We start from the raw sequence: 25211 nt of genomic DNA on the forward strand, positions 1-25211 counted from the left end.
TCTCCAAATGTTACACAAGCACTTTAGATCAAGTCAACACAAAGCGCCATGATAAAGAGGGGGAGGGAAGGAGAATGGAGAAGGGGGGGCAGGGGGCTATAATGGAGCTGTTGAAGCTTTATGTAATGCTCCAAGTCCTGCCCACCCTTGAGAAAAGTCCATATGTGCAACCATTTTCTGCATGGACACACTGTGTATGAATATAGATGGAGCGCTCTATCAGGTTTCAGTGCTTATGTTTTATTCCAATGGCCCTGTGAATAACTGTGGCTCATCGCACTATAGGACCAAGATTTATCAGACCAGTTTTTATTTTTCAGTACATGTATTTTCACATATTTATCTCAGAGCTATTTGTCTTTTTTTCTGTTGCTATTGGTGCCGTTGATGGGAACAGGCAACATGCCACACAGTACATAATTGTGTCGTCACGTTTCATCCCCTGGGATCCAGCCTTCCAGCGAAAGGAATGAAAGTCCATTTTTCTATTTATTTAAGTCCACATTCTTGAGATAGTACACGTCCAGTTTTCTTTTCTTCAAATCCCGATTCCCAACAAACTGGCCCATTGCCTTGTGACGGCCACCTGACTGATGACACGATGACTGAAGCAGCAAATATGTTTTCCGACGCGGTGATATAAGGTGTTTTTTTTCCAGCTGCGTTCAATATTACAGCCATTTACTCCTCAACGTCCAGATTCTCCTTTTGTAGCTTCAACTAAACCTTTCCCTCATTGTTCCCTGGTTCCAGAACGAAAGCTATCAAAGTCCAGACTCGCTGTAAGAATCATGAGCATGACCAATGTCTAAAATGTGAGATGTTAACCCCATCCTTCATGTTTTTTTGTCTCATTCAGAACCGTGAGCTGCAGATCATGAGGAAGTTGGACCACTGCAACATAGTCCGCCTGCGCTACTTCTTCTACTCCAGTGGAGACAAGGTCAGTTGGGTTCAGTGTTCTTCTTCTTGTCCTGCATCTTGGTATGTTGAAGGCATTTGAACTCTGTTCTTCATTCACTCTCTTAAATCTCTCTCTTTAAATGTGCTGAATTATTAAAAGCAAAGCCGAGGGTCCTCATCGGGATTGGTGATGTAATAACTGCCACTCTGGACCCAGTGGACATGACATATAACTCATAACCTGGAAAGAAATGAAAGTAATGGTCATGTAGTATCGGACTGAGCCATGAGTTTATTTATGTACATGGTTTAAAAAAAAAAAGTATTTTTATACCCATGTCTTTATTCAAACCCAGATTGAATATACCGGTACAATTGCATCAAAGTCCGGGCACCTCGTCCAGCTCGCTGTGGAAATACGCTCAAGGACGAGTGACATGAATATCTAAGTCATACATTCATAGTTTCCTGTAGCTGTTTTCCACCATTCACTTTAGATGGGTTACCTCCTCTTTTAGATTGGGCATGCCTGTGAGATTTCTCAGCATGTTCCTGTGCTATAAATTTGTCGAGCCTCGGGACTTGAAACTGTCAGACCACACCCATTGCTGATGTTGCCGCTGTATTAGTTTTGGAAACTTTGCCCTTTAAGTAACTTGGTGGCTTTTTAGACCTACAGAGACCTCATTATGTGATTTGTTCTGCACAAGAAGTGTAGAGGAGATTGATGTCCTATTAGCGTTTCTATTCCTTAAATAGCTAAATAAGTAACATTAATTGCCTTAAAAAAAAGGGGGGAAAAGAGCGTTACCGTCTCTGCTCGCTCCGCCTGGGAGCTCCTCTTTTTAGTATTAGTGTTTTTTCATCTTGAGGAACGGCTTATAGTTCCCTGAGCTTAGCCTGTGTTTAAATGATTGAGCCCTTGGCTTCAGTGAGAGGAGTGAAGTAATTAAGCTTCCTCTCATGGTTATTATGCTATCTAACAAACTAGGAAATGTTGGCTTTTTATTTTTTTATTTACTATTACACTTCAACCACAGTTGGTCTTTTGTTTTACAGGGAATTTTCTGCCTATTTTAGTTGTTTTTTTTAATGTTTCCTGTGTTGCCCTCCGAGCCAGTCAGCTGCACCGTCTCCCATCATATGTCTGCCTCTTGGCCCGTTCGGTGTGTAATAAATACATTAGTACATTGTGGCACGTCCTGACAGGGAAGTCCCTCTCTCTCTCTCTCTCTCTCTCGCTCTGCCTTTCTGCCCCGTCTCCTGGACGTCCCCTGGAGACTACAAGCCTGGACTATGTCATTCAGCTGGCTGACAAGCGGGCACACATGCTGCTGCCGGGACCATACCCATGACGCCGCAGCCAGGAATGCTTCCCTGTTGCACACCTACTGAGGCCAAGGAAAGCTGCCGGGGGGGGGGGGGGGTTATAGGGGAGAGGTGACGGTGAGGGACGGGTCTGAGGAGAGAGGACGGAGAGATGGCCAGGCGGCAGGCGCGGGGAATTTATTTGCCAGACTAGAGGGTGTCAGTTAATTATAGACTCACCCAAGCCCTCCCCCTCCACGCTGTAAGCCCCGCCCCAACCCCACCCCCTCCTTGCGTCATGCCACGAGCCCACGTACCTCTGGGAATCACGACTGCTTCTTGGTATACTGACACACTGACAGCGGTGTGAATGACCTTACTCCTCCACCAACGACACTTTTGCGACGGCTATTTTGATAAGCCACCGCTTTTCATTCGTACGTCCGATAGCTTTCACCTTTACGCTCTTCAAATTCCCCTTCTCCTCTGACCCTTTTTCCTTTCCCCCCTCGCCGTATGACTCCAGGCTAATTATGGAGACTGGCACCATGTTGTTGGTATGGGGATTTACCACCCGTAGAGCTCAGAGAGAGGAAAAGCAAGGGGGGGGCGGCGTTTGTGAAGTAGGCAAAAGGTAATGTCACCTGGGATAGGATGGTGGACGGATGGATCGTTGTAGACATGTTGATGGATGATAGATGACAGTCGGTTTAAAAAAAGGACTGGGCGACAGAGGACACAGGATATCAGATGGTGTCCTGATGTGTGCGTTAACGCTGGGTGCAGCTGCGAGACAGCGCCCAGCTACTGCAACTGTAGCCGTCAGCATGTGCACAGGTAGTCTTATGCAACCGCTGGCATGTGGTGCGCTTGACACACACGGTGTGCTTTTTGCTTTTACCCTTTAACCACTTGTATAATACTGTTCAAACAGGAGGCCACCGGTCCAAACAGCGTGGGCAGGTCAGCAAATAGCAGGTCGACTTTTACCTCTTCAAAATATGTAGTCGCACCGGAGGAGAGTGCACGGACGGAAGACACTCGGCTGACGCACAGCCGACCTCCGCTGTTCCTCAAGATCACGTCTCTGCGCTGTAACTTCTCTCATATATTTTATGTCACACAACACTGTCGGCAGCAGATTTAAGTCATCAGCTTGTTTTTTTCTTTTGCATTTATTTTATGAAAATGACATTACAATTCATACAATTGATAAAACAGTGGAGGCATAAGAGGATGAGCCTTTTTCTACAGAGTGCAATCCCATCAAGTTTCCATAATGATCATACTTCAATTTGATTTAATACAGCTTTATTCATGGATTTACAGTGTGAAAGCGAATTATAAAAAAAAAATATATATATATTTCAAGATTTGAAGATTGTTTTTTTGTTTTTTTTTACAAAATACTCTAAACGTCTCAGATTAATCAAATTCTGTGTAACTACGTAAATGACACACAGTAACCTTTGAGAGCTTTTATTGTCTCTGGAGGACAGGTGTCCACTTTGTCCACTTGGTAAAATGAGCCTCGAGTGAGGGGAGGAAGTGTCTGCGCTGTTTGTTTTTTTTTTGTGCTGATGACTCTTCACCACAGTTTTCTCAAGTAACTGGTGTCCTTATAGACCTCCTGAAGAATAAGCTCCTTTCTTTAGCCATTGATAAATATATTTTTTAATATTTTCATTTTTTTTTTCTGTAGTGAGCTCTCACATTTCAGCTGGATTAGCAACAGGCCAGATACCCTCATGGCCTCTGCTTCTCTGCGTGGCAATTACTTTGTGGTAATTCAATTTATTGCAAATTATAAAATTAAATTATAATGGCCCGCCAGTTTTTTTTTTCCCCCCCTAATCTTGAGGCTCCGTCTCACAATCTGTGCTCAGTTTCCGACTAGTCTTAAATCCTTAATTATTTTCAACGATGCTGTGCTTACATGGTGTGGATATTGTTGAGTCACTGGCAATAATGCAGAGTAATGTACTATTTGGAAGTTTGTTGCACAAAATGACTTAATGCACAGAGGGTGGGAGGGTAAAATGGGTCCAGAGCTCATCCCACCCCTAGAGGAAATATATTCCTCTATCTAAATATATATATGTACATCTGTTACAGAATCAATCAATCCCTGTCTTTCACACAGCGGTACATGCGTGGTGATTGTTGTTGATAGATAGCTGAGCCAGTTGTTCATGTGCAAGCCATCTCCTCAGCAAATTAGAGGCTGAATTATTTAGCCGGGGGTGAGCGAGGAGCCAATCAGAGGCGAGCTCCACTAACCGTCTGGGAACAAGCCAAGGAAGTGGCTTTGTAGTGAGGCAGGAAGTGAGTCATCGCTGTTGCTAGGCTAAATATAGCTTCAGTGGCGCTAGCAGGAGGCGTAGCCGGCTCTGTAGCCGTCACAAATGTTATCAATGGGAGTTTTACCGGGTGAAGGAGGAATGGGTGCACACACGCGCACAGACACACACACACGCAGACAGACTCATACACACATAGAGGGAAGATAGAGAGACATTGAGAAGGAGTGTTATGGGCTGAGGCTGCCGCCAGCGACAGATGAGTGTGTAAATTGCTGTTTAGAAAATGCTGCTCTTTGTCACCAGTATCTGCAGCACTGTGTGTGTGTGTGTGTGTGTGTGTGTGTGTGTGTGTGTGTGTGTGTGTGTGTGTGTGTGTGTGTGTGTGTGTGTGTGTGTGTGTGTGTGTGTGTGTGTGTGTGTGTGTGTGTGTGACTGTCTGCGAGACCTCCCCGCTCCTCTTTTTCATATGCATCTAATCATCTGAGGGTGAGCGGGAGAGAGCAGTCACTACAAAGCCGGGCATTGAGCTGACAGAAGTCTACCACACCACACAGTCTGTCTGGTGCTCTCTCATTGTGCTCCTCGGACCTGCAGGGGAGCCGGCTCTGTTCCCGCCGCCTATAAGCTGCACGTCGGGCAGTCCGTTAACCCCGCTAACAGATAGGGAGGGGGGGGGGCGAGAAGCCGAAAGGATATACAGACACAGATTCACTGACCAAATAGAAAAGGAAATTGACTTAATTCATTTCATTTGGCAGCCTGAGTTTGTTATCAAGACGCTGTGTGTCTCACAGGTGTGTTATTTTGTTGGTCGGACACTGGTCAGCGGCCGTTTACACAATCACACACACGTACAAGGTGTTCACTTCCTCACTGGTTCAATTCAGCTCCTCTTGTGATATCGTCACAGAGATTTAGTGTCCATTAAACACATTATGTTCTCAGATATGTTCCCTTGCAGCCAGAATATAAGTCTGAATTAACAGTGTGGCTGTGTAATAACTCTGGTGGGTAATGGTGCCGGATTTTCCTAAAGGGCCACAGTCGCTGCCTCAGCTGGGGATAGCAGATGTACCTGCTATGCAGCACAAAGTAAAGTACAGTTTATCACAGTGTTACAGGGACCTAGACACTATATTACCAGGTGAGACAACAAGCAGGTGGGCTGCTATGATAAGCGTTAAAGTAAGTAAGGCCTGTGCTTTTTAATGGTAAATCTTTTTGAGTAATTTCAAAAAGGCAAATTTCAGACTTTTCTGTGTACCAACAAATCCCATTTGAAAAAGAACAAAATCGCCAGATAATCTGTCCTGAGAATAAGTATTTCCTGTGCAGCCAAAGCCTGATATAACTCATTCTTTTGTGCCATTGAGCTCCATTGTTGCCCAAAAGCTTTTTTGCAAACGCATAATTGAGCCGCTCTGTTACACTGGCTGATATGTTCTGTCACCATGACCAACGTTGGCATTGTAAGTTTATTTGGGGTCGGTCATGCACCACCCTGACCGTAGATGTAAATGTAGATCGTTCCGCTGCTGAAAATAGTCCCTAATACATTTACACTTCACTTCTGTTCGACTGAAACCTTCAGTGAGCTTTTAAAAAACAGAAACGAGTTACATTGTGTCTAATTAAAGAATCGTTGTTTTCATGGGAACCAGTGGTTTTGGTGTAGTGTGTCACAGCCAGAGTAAGGAAGTTGGAGAGGATTGGTGGTTTTTTAGATCGACTAAAAACTCCTGTGGTTGTATAGTCAGTGTGCGTCGATGGTAGCTGACGTGTAAATCCCATCATCACCCAACCCTTGTGATGTGTCATCAGACGGCTCTGCTGTTCCTCTCCTCACCAGACTCTTTATCAAGCACCGGCAGGGCAAAGTGTGAATGCATGAGTAGGTTTATGTGAGTAATTCCCTATAAGGCTGATCGTTAAGGTGTGTTGAATCTAAAAATATTTCCCAACTGCTGCAGCATGTCGGTACGAGCCACGAGTGCAAATTTTGCAGTTGTGACTTCTAAGGCTGGAAACAATGGCTTCACAAGAAACACCCGATGACTCAGTGCTGGCTAACTCCGGTCAGAATCAAAGGAAAAAGGAAGTCCCTAGAAGATTTTGGGTGGAGAGGCCTCCAATACAGCATCCTCTCAGGGTCAGAGTGTGTACAACTCCCCCCCCCGCCCCTCCGACACACTGGCCTCGTCCAACCAGGAAGCGAGGAAATGATATCATTGTCTGCCGCCGCTGTAGGGAGCGCAGGCGGTTATGACGCAGGCATGTGTGTTTCCTGCCCCTGGGGGGGGAAGAGTCCTGCACAATGGAGCCCCAGTTTAAATGGTGGAAAGGACACGGCAGGGGGGCGAATGTCCCACAGTGAGACGCTGAGATGAGTTCTGTGAAAGAGAGCGTCAGTGGCAGTGATGAGCTGGAAAACAGCGTCTTTCATCAAGGGAAGCTCCTTGAATGTCATTCTTATTTTACTAATTTTTTGGGAGTTTTATTGTTGGAAATTGCAGAGATTTTATAGTCTGAATATATTGTAAATGCTTGGCTTTGTTGAAAATTATACATTTTGTTTACTATTTTCCTGATTTGTGTTTGTGCACGATGAGTAACCTCCATTTCCGTGTTTGTGCTTCTCTCCGACAGAAAGATGAAGTGTATCTGAATCTGGTCCTGGACTACGTTCCTGAGACTGTCTACAGAGTGGCCAGACACTACAGCCGAGCCAAACAGACCCTGCCCATGGTCTATGTCAAGGTAAATATATATTTATACATATATGGTGGCAAGATGTAGAACACAGTTTGTATTCTGCGTCTTATTAGCATCAATGTTGTCTAGGCATGAAAACATCTGGATACGCCCTATGTATCACCCATTTTTGAAAATGTATGTCAGTATAGTATTTGTATTAAAGTAATAATCTGACACTACTCCTGTAAGGATCTGTAACATTAATGTAGACAGTTGTGTAGTAATTCTGGGTTTTTAGCCGTCAGGGTGTGGGATGTATTTAAACGTGTGGGTTGTGATTATCATCCAATTCTTCTCAGTGTGTTACCTGAGCTCACACATAGGAAATCTATAGTGAGTTTACCTGCTCAGATACCCGTGCATGCATGTCCACAGTACTTTTTGAATCAACTGTGAACATATTTAAATCTCAGATGTGCTCACACATAAAACACACTCACACAACACACACACACACACACACACACACACTCCTCATCCCACGTCCTTAAAATCCACAGAGATTCCAGTGGGACGTTTTTTCAGCTTTTGTTTGCTAAAAGCATACACTGAACTAGTTTGGCCTGAATCCCTGTTCAACGCCTGCAGCTGCTGAATAAGTGATTTAAGTTATAAGCAATTTGAAATGTAAAATATACATCTTACAGAGTTGTCCTCTGTTGACACATTTTAATTGCAATTCAGCTCACCTTATTTCACCACGATAATCCACTCAGAGTCAACACTGGCTGCTGGGTACATGAGCGGGTATTGACTTCTGTGGGCACAATTTTTCAGTTTAATTAACTTGGAAAAAATAACAACATTTTTTCACTTTCACACAAATTTCTGGCGAGCCGTCAATCAAGATGCGCCACCTCAGATATTTTTATATGCTGCATTTTATTTGAACTCTTTATATTCGAGAAAGTGAAAGTATAGAATACAGTTGTTGAAGATTGTGTGGTGTTTTTAATCATAATCATAGTGAAAAAAATATTTTTATCAGTAATTTTTCTTTATCATTTACTAGACATTTCAAGTGACCCCATTTGAATTCCAGGCGACCCCACGTGGGGCCCCGACCCCAAGGTTGAAAAACACTGCTCTAAAAGATAAATGTATGTAAATATCACTTCTAAAACATATGGAGTAAAGAGTAACGTCGTTACCTGCATTTGCCTCCAGTTTGATTTCTCCCTCTCAGTTTTTTCAACCTGCATGTGACGCCCACAGATCAGAGGTTTTCTCTGGCTGTGACAGATATGTGAAATAAATGTGAGAATAATTTGCGAAAAAAAAATTCATTACACATTTCACATAGTCCCTTCAGTCTAATTGACTTTCCTACCTCAATGGAATAATAACAATAATTTAAAACACACACACACCTACAGTCAATCAGTCCCACACACTGAATGAAGCACTCCCGTTTACCTTTGTAACTACACACCAGTATGAATATTCATTAGCGCTGCAAATGTAGGATGAGAGGACCTCGCTCATCTTGGCTCACCGTACACAAAGAAGCAATTTCTGTCATCTGGCAAGAATATAATGACCTTACTATTTAAAATTCTCTGTTGTTTAGAAGATGCAAATGAAAGGTGAACATGGTTTGCATAAAGGATCAGTTTGTGTGTACAACATGCACCATCCACTACAGTCACCGCTCTCTGATTGGATGTGCGAGAAGAAAGAGGGCCACACAGTTTCAGACGTGTGTTTTTATTTTATCTACAACAAGACTGAGGAGTTTGAAAAGGCAGCGTTTGACTCTACAGTCCAAACACTCTGCTGAGAAAACGTTATGTTCTTGACGGGACTAAAATCGATTCTCGAGCGATTTGTTTCCAGACTAAAACCCTGTAATGAAAGTTGAGCTTGCTGTCGGTGTAATCATAACCTGTGTCTGTGTGTGCAGTTGTACATGTACCAGCTGTTCAGGAGCCTGGCCTACATCCATTCGTTCGGGATCTGCCATCGGGACATCAAACCCCAGAACCTGCTGCTGGATCCAGAGACCGCTGTGCTCAAGCTCTGCGACTTTGGCAGGTGAGACGCAGGCGTGCACATTGTGTCAAGTTTAGTCAACTGTGGCCTGGTTGTTTCGATGGCATGTGAAGGAACAGGGGAAAAAAAGCTTATTCGCTTTCTTGCATTTGATAAGAAGACCCATACCACTCTTACATTTGTATAGTAAACACCAAGCTATGACAAGGCCAAGAAATCATTTGATGCAAAGTTTTCTGTAGTAGCTTTTTTTTCAGTGATATTTACAAGTAGTAGCTGGTAGTTTCAGGTTTTATACTAAAGCTAAGCTAAACTATTTACCATACAGACATGAGGATCAATCGGAGACATATTTCCCAAAATGTTGAACTTTTTCTCTGCACACCCCGCTCTTTATTAGATAAAACATGTCTAATGTTGTTGCAGACCTGATTTGTCATGATGGTTTCAGACAGTGTGAATTCTTGACAACAGATAATTAATTAAACTAAGTCATCCTGACACAGTCACCTAGAGTCAGTGCAGCAGTATTAACACCAATGGAAGCTTCTCTTAAGATTTATGTTTCCTAGTTTCTTTTGGCCAAAGTGCAGCAGAGTATGATGATGATGGTGATGGTGGTGATGGTGATGATGATGACGATGACGTGCTTTGATTCTGTGTGCAGTGCCAAGCAGCTGGTCCGTGGAGAGCCAAACGTGTCCTACATCTGCTCTCGCTACTATCGAGCCCCTGAGCTCATCTTTGGTGCCACTGACTACACCTCCAGCATAGGTAGGCCGACCGCCACTGACCGCCGCTGTCACACTCAGCAGTGAACCCTTGAGCCTCTTAACTGAACCTACACACACACACACACAAATGATTGTATCTCATGTTGCGTTATGTTATTTACGTGGTTGTAACACAGGATAGTTTCAGTCAGACTGTGCATCAGTTTGATAGAGGATAATAAGAGCGGTGCATTATCGTCACGCCCGCCCCTCTTTAGTTTGATTCTTCGTCTTTTTTTTTCCTCTTGGTGACCCGCCTTTTTTTTTTCTCTCTCCTCCTTTTAGATGTGTGGTCAGCCGGCTGCGTACTGGCAGAGCTGTTGCTAGGGCAACCAATCTTCCCTGGTGACAGTGGAGTGGATCAGCTGGTTGAAATTATTAAGGTAACCACTGGGGTAAACCCTCGGGGTGTAAAAGCAGTCTTAAGCTACGCTGAAGGCTAATGTTAAATGTTCTGTGTCCCCCCCCCCCCCATCTGTCTGTCCCGCTCTGTCCCACTCTGTCTCCCTCTTTGTCCAGGTCCTCGGCACCCCGACCCGAGAGCAGATCCGTGAGATGAACCCCAACTATACCGAGTTCAAATTCCCCCAGATCAAGGCACACCCTTGGACTAAGGTGAGTCAACAGGTACAGGAGCCCTTTTACTTTTCTAAGATCCACCACCACTGCATATTTCCATTTCCATGCTTCATCATCCAACATACCTGCACGCCACTCCGCAGTCCATCCAACACCATCACCTCCATCCAGCACAACTGCATTCGGACTCATATACCTTGAGTTTTTTTTAGTTTTTTTTTTAGACGATAATAAAAAAAGACTAATAGAAAGAGGGGATGTGCAGTTTACAGTTGGGGCTTAAAATTTGGATATTTTCATCTTCTCTTTTCTTTGAAAGAGTCCAAAATTATAAAAACCTGTCAAAATGCTACAGCAACAGTGTTTTTGAAACCTTTTCAAGTCCTGTTGGCTAAACTGAATATGCACATTCATCAAGCTGCGTCAAGCAACTCCCTTCTCCCTTTGTTCTTAGCAACTTGTTGCACAAAGGTTTCACCCATGAAAAATATTTCTGAGCAACGTCTCAGAAATGTCAGTCAGTCATGTCACCGAACTCTCCTTCAGTCTGCGAATGACAAACTTAATGACAAACAAAGTTACTGTTGACTAATACCAGCCCATACCAACACACTATGAGCAACATTAACAACATGTCTACGGGATAGAAGTTGCATAATCTGTCTGTACGACTGATTTAATGACTCAGAAACAAGACTAAGTGGCTGATAAAACAGTGTAAAAAAATACAGGTTTTATTCCCTGTTGACGCACGGGCACTTGGATTGTGAGCTCAGGATTACTGAAGCTTCCTCTGAGTTTTCAAGTAAGAATTACGACTTCAGGGGATGTTTCTGATGACGCAGCGCGACCGGGAACTCGAAAAATCCAACTTCGAGTTGTAATGGAAGGCACCATTAGCTCTCCACTGCATTGCTCTCATCGCAAGTTTGAAAACCTCAGCTCTTCCATTAGATAAGAGTTATCCAGTAAACTGGCTGCATCAGGCCCACAGTGTCTGCTGTGTTCAGTTTAGCACTTCACTCCGTTTGTTTACATCACAGCTTAATCGAGCTATGCTCAAAATTTGATTTTGGCGTCTAATCGGACTTCTGTCTTTGTCCCAGTTTACATGCAACTGAGAAAATCAAATAACTGACAGGAACGTGTCCTCCTCAACACCAGGTGGCGATTATGCGTTGTTTCAGTGGGTTAATACGACCCCTTTTCCGGTTGACCTATTAGCCAGGCGGCAGAACAACAGCAAGATGGTTAACTGTACAGCTTTGTTCATCTTGTACGTAATGTGCCCATTAATTATGGTGCAGATAAGGTGCACGCCATCTCTCGTGGTCATGGTGATTTTGAGAGGCAGACAAGAACGGCGTAATGCTACAACAATAGCTTCTGCGACCGGCTTTCTTGGATGTTTTTGTTCCGGGGTCTTACACCAGCACGGGGGTGTGGAGCATGCGCACATGCGTTGTCCAGTTAAACTCTGATTTAGGCGTACAGTATACATGCCGGAGAAAGTCGAATTCCAATCGCATTATCTGAGTGTCTTAATCGTTGGAGTCGGAGAACTCCATATTAGTCGGACTAACGCGTTCACAGGCACTCAGTTATCCATTTATAGTCGGACTAAGGCAATAATTCGGTTTTCTCAAGTGTCATGTAAACATACTGAGTGCTGCAATGATCAAATCCATTCATAGATAGATGGATTTATTTGTCCTTTACAGGAAAATTGTTTTCACCATTCCATACACAAAGCCTCGAGAAGTGCAGACAGTCAGGAAAAAGGACCACAGGAGTGTGTCCTTGACCATATTACATACATTTACATGCATTCCCACATTTCATACACCCACAAATTCAAATTCATTCATCCACAGCCCATCATACATACAGCTACATGTGACTGACCCTCATAAAATCATTTGGATTAACATGATCAGTGTGTGTGTGTGTGTTTGTGTGTGTAGTGCGTGTATGTACAGTATGTGTGTGTGTGTGTGTGTGTGTGTGTGTGTGTGTCTGACAGCGCTGTGGAACAGACTCGGTCGACTCACTCGGCGTCTCGTCTCTTGTTGTGTTCAGGTGTTCCGGCCGCGTACGCCTCCGGAAGCCATCGCTCTGTGCTCCCGCCTGCTGGAGTACACGCCCACAGCCCGCCTCACCCCGCTAGAGGCCTGTGCACACTCCTTCTTCGACGAGCTGCGCGACCCCAACGTCAAACTGCCCAACGGGAGAGAGAAGCCCTCCCTCTTCAACTTCACCACCCAGGGTACGCATACACACTCACACACACAAGTGTCACTCACAATAGTGTAATTTTTTGCTATTTAAATATGACTGAACAATAATTCAAAAGCAGAGGATGGTGTTGGCTCAGATGTCTCTCTTTTTATTTTTTTTTACTGCAGTTTAGGTGGAATAATGATTGACAGGTTCAATTTATATCCAAAACTTTGCCGTTGTTTACCTGCAACTGTCCACTCTTTTTTTTTTTATTATTATAACAAAATAAAACTCTGTGGGAAAGAGTGAACAGTGCTCTCTCAAAAGATAAAGATGTACAAGTCAGAAATCATCCTCATTGAACACTAAATGACTGAGTTTCCTTCCTGAGTGAATACTGTAGGTGTTGACATTTTGCGTGATTACCAGCTTGTACCTGCCCGTTACTATCCTACCAGTTATTTGTGTGTCTCTTATCCAGGAGTCATAGGTAGCTTTGTGAAAAGACATAACACATAACAACAACATATATAGTCATAATTAATTCTTTCTCTTTCAGAGTTATCCAGTAATCCCTCTTTGGCCTCCATACTCATCCCTGCCCACGCTCGCAGCCAGGCCACCGCCTCCACCCCAACCAACGCCTCTGCCACCACAGGTTAGAGCTACACTTCCCCCGATGGTCAATACATTTCACTATGGAGTTGAGTAAAATTTTAACTTTGGCTTGATCTTGATGTATTTTATCATCACAGTAAAAAGCACCAAGTGAACTTATCTGACATTTCAGTCCCTCCAGAAAACCGTGATTATGCGATCGCATAATTCATCATGATTCATCCGCATATTTATTCATCAACGTTTTGTAAGTTTGAGCCTTGTGTTTATTAAGGTCTGAAATAAAACAAGATGAGAACTTAATTATTCCCAGCACTTTCTGTGGTGAAGTATGCTTGCTTATCATAGGAAGTCAAGGAAGTCCCACAATATCTGCAAATTCCCGCAATTTCATCGCATAAAATTGCATAAATATCCTGCATATTCCATCACATTTTTTAAGAAAACGTGCCACATAATCAAGGACTTTTGCCTGCAACAATCACAAAAAAACTCTACATTTTTCTGGAAGGACTGACATTTCTTCTGAACACACAGAGCCTTATTGTGTCTCCAAAAAAAATAAAAATAAAAATCTCACCTCCTCCTCCTCTTCCTCTCCACAGACGGTAGCAGCACAGAGCGAGGTCCCACCACCACTACCGCCTCTGCCTCGGCCTCCAACTCCACCTCCTGAGCCCACAGACCCTCCCCCCCCCCCCCCCCCCCCCCCAGCCCCGGTCTCAGCCCCAGCCCACGGCCTCTCCATTGCCCCGGCTCGGGGGTGAGCTCTGCTCTGCTCAGCTCTGCTCTGCCCTGCTCTCCTCTCCCCAACGGGCAGCGGAGCGACGCTGACGCAGTCCGGGTTCAACAGCTAGACAACAGCCCTACGCGACCATGACCACAAACCAAGCGTCCCCCCTGATCTGCCTCTTTTATCCCCCCGACCGGTCCCCTCCCCCCTCTCCTCCTCCTCCTCCTCCAGCTGTTTGAACTGTACTCCATCCTCCATCGAATACGTCTCTCCGTGCTCTTTCAATGGGGAAACACTGCGCAGGGCCAAAGGTGTTGTCGACTGTACTATTGATAAAAGTACACTGTACATGTATACACAATGCTAGCCTGCTAATGTTTGTAAGAGGACAATCTGTAGAAAAAAGTCCTAAGCTGTTTCCCCCTTGCCCCCCCCCCCCCCCCCTCTATCTCCAGTTGTCCTCCCTCCCCTGCATCGTTCCATTTTTCTGCATCCTCATCCGCTGTCCCTTGGCCCCGCCCACCTCCCCCCGTCCCCCCTCGGCCCCTCCCCCCTTGGTTCCTTCTGTAGTGCATGGCCCGAGTATGGTTAGGATCACCTGGGGGTTGCCGCCCTCTCACTTCTCACCTCCACTTCCGCAGACAAGGCATGAGGCTCACGCACGCGTATACACACAGACACACACACACATACATACTCTCTCTCACACACACGCCCACACACACACACACCCCTCACACACACACACACACACACACACACACACGGATGCATGACGATACTGATGTATGTGGAAAGAAGCAGTCCACTTGCGGGGATAATATTTGGACAGGTTGTTTTTTTTGTTTTGTTTTTCTTTGCCCGGGGTTGTTTTTAAATGGTTAGCAAGCTGTTTTACTCGACCTTGTTTTAAATTTTTGTTTTGTACTCCAGGGCAGATTTTTTTTTTTTTTTTTTTTTTTTGGATTGCCATGTGCGATGGATGTGACATGTATCTTGGTCCTGTGTGCTTGTATAATATATACATACAATACAAAAACAAACATGCATACATACACAGTTTATATATTACTTTTCCTTATGTATAAAAAGTATATATAGATATATGTATATTAACTACAATGGTTCAGAAATCATTTATGGTGAGCTCATATCTGGCAGAGCAGCGGCAATATTTGCTGCTGCCTAAAGACAATAGACTTAGATATGGTGGTGTTTTTCTTTTGTTTCGTTTTTGTTTCGTCTTTTGTTTGTTGCTGGAGTGTGGTTAGATTCCAGCAGTCACTTCCCTGTTCACCTGTGTCGTCTGTATTAAGGCTGTAGATGGATTTAGAGCACCGCTCTATTCCCCGTCTGTGTACCGACTCTGTCTGTAACAGTGTTTCTGTGACAGTGCAGCGTCCTAGACAAACATCTTCCTCTCCGTCTTTTTGTCTCCGTGAAACGACTCGAGATGTTTTTTCTGAACACTCTTTTCTTTTCCTCGACTCTTTTTGAGAAGCCTCTCGGCGGTCGGTCGTTGGCTCCCCACTGACTTCCTCTTGTGTTGTGACCACTGACTGAAGTGTTAGCCTATAGCGTTCTCTCTCTCTCTCTCCTTCTCTCGCTCTCTCTCTCTCTCTCTCTCTCTCTCCCCCTCTCCTCCACCTGCCGCACATAGAACCACTCGGTACAGTCTGTCGACGCGTCTTATTTACAGAGAATACTCACTACATTTTAAAGAAAAGAAAAGAAAAGAAAAAAAAAGCTGAATTTGTATATACAGTATAAATGCTCCTCACCAAAATTCTGACTTGTATGACTTGTATGTTGTTTTTTATGTTGGTATGTTGATTTTTTTTTTTTTTTTTTTTCCATGTTGTGTTCAAGGTATGTATATATGCAGACCCATGTACTGTTTATGAGCAAAAACAAAGATGACAAAGGGTAGGGAAAGAAATTAAAAAAACAAAAAAAAGATGAAAAAAAAACAAACAAAAAAACAGAATCAGGGCAAAACTGATGTTTATGGATATTGTAGATGATGATAATGATCAGCTTTATCCAGCCATATGTTCAATCTTACCTGTACAGTACAGTAGATGACAGCTGTATTATTGTAACAAGAACTAGTCATGTATAGTGTAACTATAGTTTGGAGTGCCTTTGCTTTCATACACCTTCGCCTTGCCCCCTCCCCTCCTCACCCAGCCCACGCCATCACCCACCTACCCACTCACCCACCTCCGCTTACCCCGATATTGTGACTCTCCCTTTGGTGCTGTTGAATGTCCTGCTATCCTGAAATGCACACACACAAACACACATGCACACACTCTTCCACTTGATTTTCAACCCCCTCCTCCCTCCACTTGCACCTCTTTCCTTTTTTTTTTTTTTCATTGCACACTTAATGTAATATACAGACATTGTTAATTGTAAGGATATTTTTCCTTAACTGAAGATAAAAAAGTAGACAAGTGTTTATTTTAATAGATGTTTTATCTTGGACACACAAATGCACGCACAAACATGTTATACCACAGTCCTGGCACGGATGGACCGGACGGACGGACGAACCCGGGCATGAAGTGGGTTGGTGGGGGAGGGCGGGTGGGTTGGTTGGTGGGAGTGGTGGTGTGGATGGCAGCAGGGGTTTAAAAAAAAAATTAAAAAACAAAAACAAAACAGGCCTCATATACTGTATATATACAATACAGTACAGTTTCTGTATTACTCACAGTGTTGGTTCTGTTACCAAAGCCAAACTATGATGTAGTTGTGATGAGCCATCCTCAGAGGCAATAATGTATTCTGACTCTCTCTACTTCTTCTTCTGGATATTTTGTTGTTTCTCTGTCCTCTTGCTTGTTTCTCCTCCCGCTCTGCATATTTAGGGGAGGAATTCAGTAGCACCTAAAGGGGTCGAGTCATGTAGCCTTTCTCCTGTCTCTTGCTTGCTGTAATTTTGCATTCATGAACGTGTTGCAACCCTCCACCACAAAGTCTGACCACTTCACCCTACCCCTGACTCCAGTTCAATAAAAACACCACAAAAGTTACCAAAAAAGAAGACAAGCGCATATACGTACTAGTATATCATTAGTATACAAGCATGTATACTGGTTGAAAATGCTAACTGGGTTTAACTGGGGTTAAAGAAAAGAAGAAAAATCATAGAAAATACTACAAAAAACATCCTGTATAACAGTACTACTACTTGAATGCCTCCATTTGTGACTGAAATTTTTATTTCATTTGTTTTTTTGTTTTTTGTTTTGTTTTGTTTTTTTCTTTTGTTCTGTGAAGGTATGCTAAATGTGCGCCTCTGTAAATACTCCCTCTGCGTGCTCTGAGGAATAGTTCCCTGGTACTGTAATTTGCATTAAATAAAGAGTAGGATAGCCTGGAAATGATAAAGCTCTTTGTCTGCTACATCTTCTTTTAGCGAGTGTGGTTTTGTCTCTTTATAAAAAAGTTAACTTTGTAAAACAAACATCCTGTCAGGGCCAGTGTCCTTTGAAGCCACTCAGCACAGTTTTCACAATGATGTAATTTTGCTCTATCGAATGTTCACATTTGTTCACAGCCTCTGACACGTATCAACTGTTATTGATACTAGTTCTGTGCAATACACACTATATACTGGTATAGTCTGTCTCTTATAGACTTATGTTTTACTTTCATAAAGTTGTGTTCAACATCTTCATAGAAAGTCTCTTAGTCCTTATTTTAGGACTGTTCTCAAAAGATTTTACACATATTACTAGACCAATCTTTACATTGGCACAAACAGACCAGTATCTTATTTAAAGGAGACATATTATGCCCCTTTTCCACAAATTAAAATAGTTCCCAGGTGTCTTTAAGACATGTCTCTGACATGCTGTGGTCAAAATCCCCCAAGGATCAAACACCACAGCTCTTTTCATCCGCTCAAAACAGCCCTGTTCAGAACAGCTGGTTTCAGTGTCTGTCCCTTTAAATGCAAATTAACCACTGCTTTCCCACTGCTAACCCCTTCTACTGGTACCAGGTAGTGATGGTATTATGCAAATTCAAATACTAGTTACATCACTGGAAGGTCTCTGAAAAGAGCCTTCAAAAAGTGATATTTCCATATTATGTCCTCTTTAATGGGTCATTTTTTTGTATCAGTGTGACCACATGGGGGCACTGTTTTCCTTGCTTAACACCCTGGCAGCACTGACATCCACTTTACTTTAAAAAGCACTTTTATTTAAAATACGTATTTTGGTTTAAATGACTAAAACACAGAAGTAAACACAACCTGAGGTAGAAAATGTAAAAAAAAAAAAAAAAAAGTCATTTATTTATATATAATTAGTGTATGTTTAGTGTAAATTGAACAAGTAGCAAAAATGACAAATTCACCACAATCCAACAGCGCTGTAACCTCACTTGTGGTTTCTTTGACCTTCAGGTTGTGTGGACAGAGGACAGTTGACATTCACAATCATCTGCTCAGGATCATTCTCATTCAAATCTTAAGGCTGCCATAATTGTACAACATGATACTTTTCTTTAAAATTGAGGAGCATAAAATAATAATAATAATGATGTTACAGAGCTTGTTTTCCGTTTGGGGTGTCCATCATTAAATAGCAGCAGTTTAGCCAGAGTGCTTGAGTTGTCCATGTACGGTATGGCGTCTGTGTCAGACGTCATTACAGGGGTTTTTACTGACCACCTCCAGTATGAGGGGAGAGATGTCGTCAGGCTGGATGTCCTGGATCTGCAGAACCTGCTTGCTGTATTCCTCAGTCATTGTTCTCATCTCTGTCAGACAGGCCAACACTTTGGGGTACAGCAAACTATGGTAACGGAGGAAACAACAGGAACAGGCAGGTCAGTGTGTGAGGTTTGATGCTGTACTGAACTGAACTGAACTGAACTGAACTGAACTGAACTGACTTGAGAGTGGCATGTGGTATTTCACTCACTGTTTTTCTGGGCCTGTTCTCTTGCAGTCAATCCAGCTTTTGAGTGTCAGTGCCAAGTTTTCATGAAGCTCGTCAATCACACTGTTTTGCTGCACACCTGGACGATCTGATAGGTCGAATAACATATAGTATACTTAATAACAAATCTCGACTAATCCAGAGAAACCTTGACCCTGAGGACGCCTGAAAATCCATTTTCACGCTCAGCCGGACATAAACACAAACTGTTTCTGGGGTTTAAATATTTACGTGGTTCATAAATCATTGATTTAGAAAGGACTGGGATGAACTGATGCTGCTACCTGGAGAAAACAGGGACATGGCTTGCATAAGAACATACTCTTCCTCCTGCAGGCCCAGTTTGCGTAGTGTGTGGTGGAATTTGAACAGAGGCTCCACTAAGAGCGGCTGGAAGCCCGCTACAAGACACAAGGAGAGCAGAGGTCAGTTACAGGACATCAAGGCTTTTATTGTGACATTTGGAATGAGACTGAATTAATAACTACTGAGAAAAACATTTCTGGCATGACTGTACTTGTACAGACGGAAGTAAAACTGTGGATTTATACATTGTTCTAAATTACCATTACACCCATTACAGGTACATGTAGACCATATACACACATAACAGTCTGTAGCCACAACTATTATGTGAACACAGGTTTTTTTTAATGATATTTACACAGGTCTTCAACATTGAATGCCAAAGTGTTAAACTAAATGTTACATAAGACTGAATTCCTGCACTCTAAGTTTATTCCTGCACCACTGAATTGATTAGAGACACGATGCTTTGATCACGGACATTTCATTAAATTAAAAAAAAGAAAGATTTTCTTTTAGAGATGTCATCCTGTGATGTTCTTAAACGATAACATCTTAATTTTTATGGAGATGAAAAAGTAGGTGGTGCTAAGCTGTGGTACATAAGATGTCCTGATACTGCATAATATGTAATAGTTGTTTTCACGCCTTGCTTTTTCTTTTTTTCACCAACGTAGACACATGGACCATTAAACTATTCCCTATCACCTGATTGATCACCTATTCACTATATATCTTGTAGACTTATAGCAGTGTCACAGACGAAAGCAGAGAGCACCAGGCTTGAAGACAATGACTGCATTTAGTTTGATCTTCAGAAACGCAGCGAACAACACCAGTCTGACAACATTCTGGCAAATGTTCCTGCAGGAGTCATGTTACCTGTGAGGACTTGTGACGGTAAGAGGTGCAAGAGAAGTGCACGCAAGCGATATAGCTCACAACTAAAATGATATAGTTCTATAAAAACCTGTCCAGAGCATGACATTTTGCTTTTATGTCAGTGTTTGGAAACTACACATTTAACCTACTGTAAGTGGTGCAAGGCAAAAGGCAACTCACACAACAAGTGAGACGAGAAACGCCTCCTCGTCTGCTCAAAAAACTTTCTTTTTGACAAAGATTGCGCTGCCGTTAAAATGTCAATGTGCAGGCGTTGTTTTCCTTCTGCTCCCTCCATACAGTATGAGCTACATCTGTAAATCAGAGGAGTTTGACATGTTTTCTGTAGATTGCTTTCACATACTAGACAATGGTAGACAGAAATGCTAGACAATACATACATTACATAGTATACTTTAGTGTTGTTGCAACATTAGATCAAGTCTCTACTGTTACCCAGTCTCATCCATTCAGCTTTTTTCATTTCAACCCACACCAGATAAACATGACCGAAAGTATTTTGTAATGATTAGATCTGATTATAATTACTGTTGTCTGACTTGCGTGTAAAAGGTTACCACAATCACTGTAACTCCTGTGGTGGAAAATCTTACTTTGAGTGTTTTTGTAACCTGTCTTTTTAATGCAATGGGAAACATTTTAAGTATTATATGTACAGTATGCGCATATATAACCTGATATCAACACAGTTAGAGCTGAACTGTCCTTGGCTGTGATAAAGTAGTAGTTTACAACTTCAAATCCTTCCTTAAACAATGGATCAAATAGCTATGTATCAGTGTACCAAATGTAAACTGCCTTCCCAGCAGTGAACATAAGTAACTCCCTCAGAAGAAGAAAAACTACAGAGAGGACAAGGCTAAGGTCAATGTCAGACTTGCAGCGGAAACATTTCTCGAAACACAACCCTTAATGAAGGCTACGCCAAGTGGCCAAAGAACCAATCAACACAGTCTTCAATATAAACTGTCTGTTATAAATATTTTCGAATTAGCAAAGACTATCATGTAGATCTATCCAGGGTTTTTCTTTTTGTTTAACAATAGTGTAGCCTACGCACTCATGTTGTCCGTCCCTCTGAACATAAAGACATGTCTGTGCTCAGTCTCACCTCGTACAGCATCATCTATGCAGTATGTAATATGGCCGCATTCCCAGATGCTTGTTTTCTGATTGAACACCATGTTGAAGCGGATCTGCATGATCTCAAACGTGGCGCCTTTCAAAAGAGCAATTTGGTCCCCAATGGTTAGAGACCTGAGCAGATGACAGAGATTAGACACATGGAGAGACACACCTGCTCAGACTAATCTGAAAGAATATGCAGAGTCAAACTTTTACCTGAAGTCCTTTAGACTTTTGGAGAAACTAATGATGTCCTGGATCATATACGTGGTGAGGTCAGCCACATGCGGGAGAGCGGTGAAAACGTTTATTTTTCTGACCTCTTCTCCTTCTTGGTTCTCTTGTTTTTCAAAGGAACCACAGACACTGGAGGAGGAGGAGGAGGAGGAGAGGGAGTTGGCACATGAGGATGCTCTGGGGTCTGTGGCAGATCTACTAGTTTTAGTGCAGATGTCTGTAGGGCAGCTGGTCTGGGGGTTTAAGGGCTCCTCTGTAGGCTGGTTGTACTCACTCACAGAGAGGATGATTCTGTCCATGGGCTACAAACACAAACACAAACAGTCAATCAGACAAATTAAGACAATGAGGATGAAACTCAAAGATGCCTCCAGTCATTTACACACCCTAAAACCACTGAAGCTGGAAAATGCTGAGTCAAACGTCGTGCGGTGGCCTCTGAGGAGCTCCTCGACGGTCTCCTCCTGCTTGGATGACAGCTGTGTCGGACTCGGGGCATCCTGCGTCTTTCTCTTCTTGATTCGGATCCTCCTCTCCAACACCTCCTTCTCAGACATGACCACTTCAGGGACACAAAAATATGTGAGCAGAGATTACTGATCAACACCTAGATTTATATATTTAAATTAGTCCTGCAACACACAGTACATTTGAAATTGAAATTACACATATATTTATGTCAGATTATGCTGGAATATTATAGCAAAACTTGTGGTTATTAGCAAACTCTTTTTACCTAATACAAATAATAGGATACTACTATTACACTATGTGCAAGAATATTAGTAGTATGTAGTACTAACTGAATAATGTGCACCACACAACATCACATGCTTTCTTTCAATACAGTATAAAATCACAAATGAACATTTCTCCTCATTTATTGTGTCTCGGTGCTACTTACTTTCTTTCTTCATGCCTATTTCCTGGCATTTACGGAAGCGGCAGGCCTGGCACGCCCGGCGGTTGTTTTTGGTTATGCTGCATTTATTCAGGAATGGACAGCGGAGCGGCGTTGACCTCTTTATGGCGCGTCTGAATTTATTTAAGAATCCACTTTAGTAACAGCTCACAAACATCAATCTGAAGTTAGCGTGTTACTTTGGGCCAGTCATGCACGACGAGCCAGCGAGTTACTGAGGGGGAAATTGAGAATGATGAACGGAAAAAACTAAAAACACAGAGTGGAACATGTTCACCCACAGTGGGTGATAACATCACACTGGCACCTGTTTTTGTTACAGACAGGTAATGTTGCCTGACCGCACACAGCTGCATCTGGATAAGTGATCAAACAAGAAATCTGTTGGTTTATAATTAAATACTGTAGCTGATACAGTAACAGTGCATTTAAAGCCCAATGGTTCTGGTTCAGTGTCATCAGGGTATTTAAGCAGAAGCAGCAGTTCTTTTCACGTTTTCACCAAAAAGACAATGTTAGCAGCTATGTGATAAACACAGTGGAGCATAAGACATAAGACATAGCCTACAGTAAGAGGTTTTATTGATCCGTGGGAAATCCACTTGTAACAGTAGGAAACCGTATAGGATACATAAAGAAGTAAGGAATAAAAAATATAAAGAATTTACTATGTACAAAAATATATATAAAAACTGTTATGTACAAAAATATTGAGCTGTTTCTGAGGTGTATTAGCTAATATATGAGAAGCTCTGAGCATGCACTATTTTGCTGTTTTGCAGCAGAAGAGGGGAAATGGTTTTGTTGTTTATTTGACTCTATTCTGAAAATTGCACCTTTTGCTTCTAAGAATCAAAGCTTCTGAAAATCTGACTACAGACTGCAAATTTGCACACAAGACAACTCTCAAATGTATTGTACATTCTGAATTATTAGGTAAAAAGCTGAGATTTCTCAGAAAGCTGAGAACTCATGCTGAGATGTGCTTTCGTTGTGAAACGGTGACAGGAAGACATGGTCACAGGAGGAAGAAAGAGACAAAATATCAGATGTTAAATCAGCAATCTGCAGCCTGCATCAGTCTTGACATTGACTGTAGATTCAAGCCGACATGCATATCAACAGTAAATTAAACAGAGATAAGAAATAAGAAGTATTTCTTCTCTCACATTTTCTCTCTGTCACAGACGTTACTGCTGATTCTCGAGAGGTCGAGTGATAACAATCTCACCTGAAGAAACCCTTGCAGCCTTCGCATGTCAGGGCATTGAAGTGGTAACCTTTGGCCAGATCTCCACACACACCGCAGGCCCTGGGCTCCTCATCATCAGACGACTTGTCCTCCTCATCCTCTACATCCGATTCATCCTCTTCAGTTTGTCCTGCGAGCTCCTCGCAGACAGCCTCCACTTCAGCTGCCTCCTCCTTGCTCATTTTCACCTACAGTAAATGGATGATTAGATGATTTAAGCATCACTGACTTCTTACCAAATTATTTCAAGTGCAGTTCTGGGTCTAGAAGAAGTGTCAGGGTTTGTGGAAAGCGCAGACAACTGCAATTGGAAATGACACTGTGAGATTAAACTTTCAGCTTCAGTTCCAGGTTTCAGTTGTATTGTTTTGTGTGAATATTGCATAAGACACTTGATCTGAGCTGTGAGGTGCTTAACTTTAAATACATTTAATTTTTTTTGTTGCTGATTCCTTTTTCTCCTACCATATCCTTGAATAAAAGTGCAGTCATGGATATGAATAAAGGCTTAGTGGAGTAATTGAAATCTATTAGGCTAAAAGCCAACATGGCTTTGATTTGAACTGTTTCAGACATTAAGGCAATAAAGTTTTTGAATGCAACTTAAGTTGGACACCTGACAAACTAAAGTTTTGTGTAGAAAAATACGAAACGTTAGTCTGCAGACAGTCAGAATTAACCTGCTGTGATTTATGACGTGACATGATCACAAAGTGCTGCAGTTTGGAAAACGTCGATTCACAAATGTGTAAAATCTGTTTTTGTCGATATGCTTTCCACTGTGCAGCAAACTGACATTTCTAATTGCCTAACTTGAAAAGGGGTTTTAAAAAAGTATGAGGCTCTCTTCTGCCTTTGTATAAACACCTGCTTTACCTGGTTAAAGGTCGGGTCTGATCAAACCATGATCGAGATCATTCAACTCACTGATTTGTTGATTCCAGATGTCCAAACAGCTGTATGTAGCTATGTAGTCCACTTGGCGCCACTCCACAGCTGTTAATCAGCTGTTAATGTTTTGGATCCACTTACAGACAGTTAAGAGGGGAGAAGGAGTAATACCGCAAGAGCTCTTCCTGCTCTTTGGGACGTGCTGCTGGATCCCGGGCTGGCTGCTACACGCTCTGCCCACGACAGGGGCGGGGTCAGAGGTCCAGCACCGCCCGTGTATAATCTGTCACCTTGGCACCGCCCGTGACCAACAAACAACCCCCCTACCCAGCGATGACGTCGGCGGTGCGTCTGAGGTCACACACGGGGTTACGTAGTGATTGTGGTTTGTTGTGCACACGCGTGGAGTTTACGGAAACGCTGAAAGCCTC

The 25211-nt window shown here is 42.8% G+C and overlaps 2 protein-coding genes across 4 annotated transcripts in view; one reads left to right on the forward strand and one right to left on the reverse strand.

The window, feature by feature from the left end:
- gsk3ba (glycogen synthase kinase 3 beta-a) overlaps positions 1–17651 on the forward strand; it is a 35307-nt gene extending 17656 nt beyond the window's left edge. The window contains exons 3-11 of one of the 3 annotated variants that reach the window (XM_083997342.1): positions 860–943; positions 7161–7271; positions 9172–9302; positions 9928–10034; positions 10319–10416; positions 10553–10660; positions 12692–12878; positions 13392–13490; positions 14056–17651. In XM_083997342.1, coding sequence (XP_083853468.1) covers positions 860–943; positions 7161–7271; positions 9172–9302; positions 9928–10034; positions 10319–10416; positions 10553–10660; positions 12692–12878; positions 13392–13490; positions 14056–14126 — 996 coding nt within the window. In that variant the 3' untranslated portion in view covers positions 14127–17651. Of the gene's footprint in view, positions 1–859; positions 944–7160; positions 7272–9171; positions 9303–9927; positions 10035–10318; positions 10417–10552; positions 10661–12691; positions 12879–13391; positions 13536–14055 lie in introns of all 3 variants that reach the window. The other 2 variants (XM_083997343.1, XM_083997344.1) reach the window with 2 other exon arrangements.
- An 881-nt stretch (positions 17652–18532) lies between these two features.
- nr1i2 (nuclear receptor subfamily 1, group I, member 2) lies at positions 18533–25203 on the reverse strand. The gene is made up of 9 exons (XM_083997422.1): positions 24817–25203; positions 23869–24077; positions 22620–22750; positions 22102–22277; positions 21695–22017; positions 21465–21610; positions 19429–19545; positions 19127–19232; positions 18533–18997 (listed from the first exon to the last, which is right to left on the reverse strand). The coding sequence occupies exons 2-9, from the start codon at positions 24069–24071 to the stop codon at positions 18841–18843; spliced, it is 1359 nt and encodes a 452-aa protein (XP_083853548.1). The 5' UTR covers positions 24072–24077; positions 24817–25203; the 3' UTR covers positions 18533–18840.
- Between the last annotated feature and the right edge of the window lie 8 nt (positions 25204–25211).

This window comes from Trachurus trachurus, assembly GCF_905171665.1.
Source record: "Trachurus trachurus genome assembly, chromosome: 21".
NCBI lineage: Eukaryota > Metazoa > Chordata > Actinopteri > Carangiformes > Carangidae > Trachurus > Trachurus trachurus.